This window comes from Scomber scombrus, chromosome 3 (genome assembly GCF_963691925.1).
Source record: "Scomber scombrus chromosome 3, fScoSco1.1, whole genome shotgun sequence".
In the NCBI taxonomy this organism is placed as follows: domain Eukaryota; kingdom Metazoa; phylum Chordata; class Actinopteri; order Scombriformes; family Scombridae; genus Scomber; species Scomber scombrus.
In genome coordinates, this window is record NC_084972.1 from 20,997,873 (window position 1) to 21,006,386 (window position 8,514).

The 8,514-nt window shown below is 45.1% G+C and overlaps 1 protein-coding gene across 3 annotated transcripts in view; it reads left to right on the forward strand.

The window, feature by feature from the left end:
- Positions 1 to 6,867, forward strand: part of pax7a (paired box 7a) — a 43,574-nt gene extending 36,707 nt beyond the window's left edge. For all 3 annotated transcript variants that reach the window (XM_062443210.1, XM_062443217.1, XM_062443221.1), the window contains exons 8-9: positions 5,293 to 5,542; positions 6,752 to 6,867. In XM_062443210.1, coding sequence (XP_062299194.1) covers positions 5,293 to 5,542; positions 6,752 to 6,867 — 366 coding nt within the window. The remainder of the gene's footprint in view (positions 1 to 5,292; positions 5,543 to 6,751) is intronic.
- Positions 6,868 to 8,514: the final 1,647 nt, after the last annotated feature.

Genomic DNA, 8,514 nt, shown 5'->3' on the forward strand with positions numbered 1-8,514 from the left:
TCCCTCAATCCGCCTCGCTTTCCTCCTGGAGCTGCTACCTCGCACACACACAGGCCCTGCCTCGCTGAAACCACTCTCCTGGAATCAGAAAATCTGCCGTTTAATTTAGAAGAGGCGTCGGTGCAAGGTGCGGAGAGGCAGAGTCTGTGTGTGTGTGCGCGCGCTTTGAAGGGGCCTCTCTTGTTCCCAGTGGCTGAATCCATCCCATAGTTACTCAAGCATATCACTAGCAAAGAATAGAGGATTGCTCCCCACACGTTCTCCAATTGCAGTCCAATAGACGGCATATTAACCTCTGGTTAGTGCAGGGCCAAGTTTATAGCTTATACTGTGGGGTGTTTAAGGGGATGAGGGGGGGCTTCTTCCAGCTTGAGCAGCTGTGCTTTCTTGAACGCTAACACTAGCATTAGCGAACGTGGCCTAGAGAGGATTTAACTTAATTAAAATTTGAAAAGAGAGAGAGGGTTGAGGTGTGGACAACCCTAAAATAAATATGAATTATATCCCACTTCTGCTTGTTTTAGTTTCCTTTGTATGCATGAGCAGTTTCATAGAGGGAGAAGAGACACAGGCACAGGATGGCTAACATGTTGTGAGGAGTGACAGCTTGTTCCAGTGCCCGCTAATCGTCCTCATCTGTGCCTGACTTGTCAATGCCCAGATTCTGTCATTGCCAATCAGCCACTTAATTGAACACAATTAGCACCCCACCCCAACCCCCCATACGCACCGCATTCTTCAAAGGCCCATTTCTCTGCCTCCAGCACCAACCCCCCACCCTTCCTCCCATTCTACCTCTCATTCTGCTTCTGTCTCTTCATCCTATGGCGCTGGTGGAAGACACTTTTCAGTTTTTATTAATGTGCCTCGGCCAATTAACGCAGTGGCATGCAGGCCAGAGCACGTCATCTGCTGCCTGCCACCATCCCGGCTGTCTGCTGCGGCCCCACGCCACCCCTCGCGCCACCTCCACCGTGACCAAAACGCTTTAATTCAATTTATGCAATCACTGTTATTTTTAAATAGTCATTTTGTCTGCTCAGATGAGGGGCCTTACTGCCCGCTGGGCCGGCCCTCTCATGTGAGGGATGGGGGAAGGGTGGGACGTTGTGGGAGCAGGAGTCGACTGACTTGGGGAGTGGAGGGGGTCCCTGATATTTTCATTTACTATTTATTTCCTTCACTTTTGTTTTGTGTCACATTATTATATGCTTGATTCATATTTAATTTTAAGTATTTAGGGCAATGGGAATGAAGGGTTTATTTAATAAAGTCACTGAAGGAAATATAATATTTAAACATTTCTTTCAATATATACATTTTTTTAATATTCTTTATTTCATTTTTTTGGGCTCCTCTCAAAGTCAGACAGTTTCCAGACACTGGATCTGTGTGACTCCCGGGTCACAGAATTAAGCACTGTTCTCTTCCTGTAATCACACCCTCAGGACTGGCCTTCAAATATTGATCTGAAATTCAGTGTCATCACTGTGGATCTTTCATCATTCTCTGCTGAAGCGGGTATCAGCCGGGCAGATCTGCTAAGGTGCAAGATGCTATTCTGCACCACTCAGATAACTTACAGACATTTGGAGTGCTCATTTTTCCCTGTCTGCCCCAGTGACCTCTGCCTAACTTAAAGGTACATCTTGGGGGCATTTGATTTGGGCAGAACGGGGAGCTATCGGTGACAGAGGAACTAATCCAGTCTTGCGCAGATTAAGAGTATTTGTGGAGTGGGGTGTGTTGGCGCTGGCGCCGGGAATGGAACAGAAGGGGCTCCTATCAGCTCTCCAGGCAGGCTAGCCCTCAGGCCAGCACAGTCCTACAGGAGTCTTTGTACTTCCCAAAGCCTCCACTTTCTTCTCACTCACTCTATATCACTTTCTCTTCTCTCTTCTGCCCCCCTCGTCCTCTTTCTATAGGCTATCGTATTCTCACTGCTCCATTTCCTCTCTTTACACTTGTGAATTTGTGTTGTTTTAGTCTGTCACAAGAGTTCATGTGCCCACCTATTATCGCCAGGTGTTTCAATAGAAGACGAGCAGTTGCTTATAGATTGGAGGAAAATCTATACTGCTAACTATAAAAACATATACATGCTGCACATTTCAATATAAAATAGTTTCTCATCAAAAATAGGGCAATACCCCTGACAAATTTAAATTTAAAAATTGATGGTGAGCAGTGCATCTGCGTTCTCTTTCTCAATTGACTTTTTGTTTTTATTTTTTCTTATTCTTCAGCTCTGTCTCTGTCACATTGTTTTACTCTGGAAAGAAATTCAACAAAGAACAACTCGTCAAACATTCACGCAGACAAGAAAAAAATGTAATTTGGCTGTTGAAGAAATTAGGGAGGTATGAAAGGGGCTCTTTTTTGTCTCAAGTGTGCTATTTATTTATCTGAAAGGATGCACATTGTATCAATTTACAATTCCCATTCACTTCGCCACAGGCTGGAGGGCTCAGAAGTTGAGAGAATTAATTACTTTTTTATTATTATTTATAAAGTAATCTATCTGTAGAGAGGGAGTGGAAAAGGAGAGGGAGAGGGTGAGGATGGGTGGGTGTGGGGGGTGAGGGAGGCAGGGAACGCCCTGGAGCATTGTCCTTTAAACTAGGTCCTGGCTCACATTATCTCCCAAACCAGCACTCACACAACGTCAAACAACAAACGAACTCTGGGCTGCTAAGGACGCTGTATGCAAGGAAAAGGAGGGAGGTGGGGGGAGAAGGAGGGAGAGAGAGGGGGAGAGAGAGAGAGGGAGGGATGGAAGTCTTCTCTGTGAGGGTGTAAAGAGTATGTTAGGAAAAATAATGTGTTTTTTTCTCAGCTCTAAAATGTTAAGCAATTCAAACTCCACAAGTCTGAGATGCATCATTTCATATTTGAGTATCCCCCTGCTGCACTGGAGCTCTTTAAGTGAAACCCCATCAAATGCTGCATCGACAAATATCCATGTCAATTTGAAACCACATCCTCTTTTTCAAGCTTTGTGTGTTTTACACATAAAAATCTAACAAAAAGCTTTTCATTGCTCTCTCAGAGAAAATTCACTGGCTAGGAGTTTCAATCAATGCTGCCAGAATTCACTATAAAGTTTTGTTTTACATATTTAGTAACAGAAATATGTTGAGATTTCCAGCTACAACTGGTTTTTAAACGCTCATGTGACTGAATGCCATTTAACACCTGAATGTGGGTTGAAAGAACTTTATGGGGACATAAAAGTAGCAAAGCCCTGCAATGGAAAACGGCCTATATGGATAACATAAAAATACTGTAGATGTGGGTGGAAGAACTTGCAAGGACTTGTGCTGAGAGGCTAAAGTGACTCGAGCTTTGTCTGGTCTGACAATCGGAGCACATTCATCACAGTTTGGTGGAACTGATTTTTTTTTATATAGTGTTGTAAAAACAAAATATTACTGATTCAAAGTTAATGAGATCCTGACAGAATAATTCACCTTTCCCCTTCCAACAAAGATTCAATCATTAAGACAAAATCCTCTTGTGGAATGGACAACTGAAGGATAGCTACATCCTCACAGATGACAACACTCGTCAGACTCTGAAGTGGCCGACCCATCCTAATTTGCTAAAATAGCACAGCTGCAACAATGTCTATGATAAGAAGTCATTTTCTTTTGAAGAACTTTTATAAGCATGAATAATAATCGGGCAAATTGTTGGCTATTCTATTTCATAAGGAAGCGATGTAATCAAGCTTCAATTAAGCAATGACTAAAATGGACTCATGCCCTCCAGCTGTCTCTCTCAGGACACTTAACAAGCTCTCCACTTCAGCCATCGCAAACTATCAGTACGTTCTTCTCTCATTCTCTTCAGAGTGCGCAGTTCAGCTCCATATGGGAGGGAGCATCACATGTGTCCAGCATGAAGAGAGCCATGAATCTCCCTCTTATGGATAGATGTCACATGCTTTGTGTGCAGATGTGGAGGGGACGGTGGGGGTTTCCATACTGATAGAATTAACATGTGGAAATGACTAACCAGCCTTTATGTTTCTGATGTGCTTTGAGTGCTTCATATTTCCTGGGAGGCCTTTTCTAAAGATATGATTAATTTGCAGAATATAGTTAATTTTCCCTCTGTGGGATAGTCCTGTCTGAGTATCGTTAGTGCATCATTTGTGGACTATTGGGCTTGCCCCTGCTTTACCTCTATGGTTGTAGCCTGTGTGTGTGTGTGTGTATTTGTGTGTGTGCGTGCGTGTGTGTGTGTGTGTGCACGCATGAGTGTGTGTCCGTGTGTGCATGTATGCAAACATACTGTATGTCTGCGTGTGTATCACCCCTGGGTAACCACCTCCATGATGGGCTAATTGGTTTAGCAGCCAAGGGGCCAAAGGCCACTGCAGCATAGCGAAACTCAACATGAACCTGATGTTGAAAGGAAGGCTTCCCTGCTATAGGAGGGAAGCATGTGTGGGACAATTCTCTTTTTACCACCCCCTCCCGCACACACACACACACACACATATTCTGCTTTCCTTTTTCACTTAAAGAAACTCGCAGCATAAGAAAACAAAATTCTTCACAGTATTCTGGGCTGCTGTGCTTCAGACTGTAGTAACACTAGAGGTAATCTCTTCAATTTTAACATATTTTGAGACCTTCTTCTGACGAATGTCACATGCTATTACATTAATCTAGAATATTGAATTGAAAGCTTTTATGCACTATGAATAATATACACACTGTAATATTCAAGCGATCCCCAACCTTCAGTATCAGCGGTCCTCTCAGTAAGGTTTGTGGAGCCTACTTTGTGTGGGGATCTGAGGGGATCATTTACCAGTTCCAACTCCATTACTATTCATGAGATGGGTAGGCTAGGGGCGAGGGATTAGGGACTCCCTTGGTGCTTGTTGTGCTGTAGGCTCGGGCTCAGGCCTTAGGCTCCGGGACAGGGGCTGTCTGGCACGGATGGTGGGTCTATTATCACCCTGGGACCCTTCTGTCCCACAGCAGAACACTTACTGGCAGCGCCAGTTAATGGAAACAGTCTCTCTTGTTCCCTTTCTCCTTTTTTTAACCTCATCACCCTCCTTGTATCCTTACCCCTGCTCTTTAAAAAAAAAAAAGTGGAAGTTTTTCCCATTCCCTATTTCAAAGTTGAAATGGTATATTTCTATTGGTATCTTTACCGTGAAGTGCTAGGATGGCGCTATATTTGCAGGAAAAAAGTAGTTTCCCTCAACTCTGTCAATGCTTTGATCCTCAATTTTCCAAATTTCTAACATCCTCCGTTCCCCCTTTCCCCCAGGTGATGAGTATCCTGAGTAACCCCAGCGCCGTACCCTCCCAGCCCCAGCACGACTTTTCCATTTCCCCCCTGCACAGCAGCCTGGAGAGCTCCAACCCCATCTCAGCCAGCTGCAGCCAGCGCTCTGACACCATCAAGGGTGTGGACAGCCTGGCTTCCTCCCAGTCATACTGCCCCCCCACCTACAGCGCCACCAGCTACAGCGTGGACCCCGTCACTGCAGGCTACCAGTACAGCCAGTACGGTCAGAGTAAGTAAACCCTGCGTTCATGTTTGTGTGTGTGTGTGTGTTTAGCTCGATTGGTGCATAATCAAGTTTTTTTTCCTTTTTGTTTGTAGAAACAAATGCACATAATTTGTTAATATCCTCCATTTAAGTTGGCTAAATTTAAAAAGCCTATGAAATGATGTCAAACTCCCAGTTAAGAGAGCCTCCTGACCTTTGCACCCTGGTTGGTGGAGGCAGACACGTGCTCTTGATAAAGACCCCCTTCACCCCACCAACACCACCACCATCCTCCAAGAGAGCTGCCTTAGTCACACCCCACTCCACTTGGATGGGAAAGAGGAGAGGGCCACTTCAAAGAGCGGCACACCCTCAGGGGCCACAGTGTCCTCTTGCCCACCTCTCTTTCTCTCCCTCTTTCTCCAGTCTCCATCACACACACATACACACACCCTCAGGGCAGGAAAGAGTTGCTTTATTAGATTAGCATAATTGACTGATGCTGTCACAGCCATTCATGAGAGGTAAAATGAAGCACACTTCCTTAACAAGCCAGCCAGCGCCAGCTAGACGACATTTGTTTGTATATATTTGCAGGATCTCGTGGTGAACTGATGTATTGTGCATCTGCTAGTTTTTTTTTTTTAATTTTTAGATGTGTTTTTGTTGTGGTGTGTCAATGCATGTGAGCGTGCGCTGGTGAGAGTATGCGTGCCTATCCGTCACGTTTTGTGTGTGCTCACCAGTGTTTTGTCAGCAACTAGAAACTGATGGCAGTGAGGATGCGAGCTGATGTGAGGTTAATTAAGATGGTGATTGAGCACAGTAGATGGGTAATGAATGGAGGAGAGAGGAGAGAGCTGCTGTCTGAGGATGAAAATGATCGGCCATGTGGAGTATGGAGGGCATGAAATCAGAGATGCCAAGTGTAATGAAGACTGGCACATAGAACACACACAGGGACCCGTCTGAGTGACAGCATGGAGACTTTACCAGGATGCACATGCTCCGTGCCAGCAGCATGCCAACCTCAGACAAGGGACAGGGGAGGGGTTTTTATCTTTCGCTCTCTCTCTGTGAATTGTTTTTCATTTGACTCACTCGCTTCTGCCACAACTTATTTCAGCCTTAATCAGAGGAATGAAATGAAAGTGAATAGGACATATGTCTCAGGAATCTACCACCTGTCTGTGTGTAGACTAACGTGTTTTTTTCCTATTTGTTCCTGTGTAGCTGCTGTAGACTACCTGGCTAAGAACGTAAGCTTGTCCACCCAGAGGAGGATGAAACTTGGAGACCACTCAGCCGTGCTAGGACTGCTGCAGGTGGAGACGGGACAGGCTTACTAAAGCTCTGGGGACACACCCTGCACCTCTCCTTGCCCTTTGCCACCCTCCTCCATGCTCCATCAAGTCTGGACTCCAGCTCGCCTCTCTGCTGCTCGCTCAGTAGCCCGGCCATGACATCAGCGCTCTCTGTGCACCAGAGAAACTGACGCTTGTGGGTGTGACAAGGTTCTTTCGGGGAATGGAACTAAACTTTTTACACCTTTGTCAACCACCAGGCGGCTATGTACCCTTTCTTCTCAATCTCTGGGTGTCGCTGCCTGCTTCTTGTCCTCCTACCCCTGCCCCAAACACTGTTTTGTTTTCAGAGGGCCAGACAGGACCCCAGATGAGCCGAGGATGGTCGGCCGCCTTGGCCCAGGTTCCTCTTTGTCATGGCTGCAGTCCGGCACACATTTAGAGCCATCAACAACATGTACTTTGACCTTGCTGTTCATAGTAGTTAACAAAGCCAATATCATTTGAGCGACTCTTATTCTTGTTCCTTTTTGATATTGTTAAGATTATTGTTGCTGTTATATGATTATGGTTAATGTGATTTATGTTGTTCTTTGATTCCATTCGTATCTCTTTTTTCTCTGTTAGATGTTGGCGTGTAAAACACAGTGGATGACTGACATGATTTGGGAGTGAGTGTCTGTTGCGTATGCATGTTTGCGTGTTGGCACAGTCACACACAGAGAGAGGATGATTGTTTTCCAAGCTGCCGTTCCTCTGCCTGTTCTCTGAGCTCTAATGTTCGTGAGCGATTTGACCTTCCCACTTTCATATTCATCTTGACATTCCTAAAGAACTTGGCCACTCTGTGGGAAGTCTGGCTGGAGGAATCCTGCAGGGAATTAAAGCAGCGTTTTGGCGGCCAATAGCTTTCCCCTTCTAACCTCCATCCCATCCTTAGCCGCGGTCCATGGGGAGGGGGCATTGTTTGTAAAAACAGGATTGGAGAAATTAATGTATTTTGTTTAGAAATATGGACCTTGCCAAGGAGGGCTAACTCAATCTCCCCCCACCCCCTTCAACCCTTCCCAAATCCCATCTGCCAGGAAATCCTGTGTAATTTAAACAGTGTAAAGCAGATTAAATCACACAAATATAATGTCAAAGCTAATTCACAATGACCCTTCCCCTTACTAGCCAGTATTTCTGTTTTTATAGAGTCATTAGCACATTTTGTAAATGCACCTTCAGTTGGTTTCCACTTTCAGACTAAATAAGCATTCCTTCGAAACATTCCAAAGGCTCCATCTACAAATATATAAGCATTCCAACGCTTTCTGTTACGAGATTAAAAAGTACACAAGCTGTGCCATTCACATGCACTCTGGAAAATCTTATAATCCAGTCAGTTGTGAAAGGGCACAGGTAACACCGTTGATTTGCCCCCCCCCCCCCCCCCCCCCCCCCCCCCCCTGTTCTGACTGGAGCCCCTTATAATCCTCCGCTTTGACGTACTCACTCAAATGTACAAAAAAGAAGAGAAAAAATAAAGAATAGTGGATCTGAGACATTTGTGTAGCACTCATAGTTGACTTCTGACATGATCCAGGACCAGCGGTTCCCTCAAAATGTGTTTTTTTCCCCCACTGGCATCAGTGTGATGATGTACACAGAATTGTTAACTTTAAAACAGGATCTGGTCCTCAGTCGCCT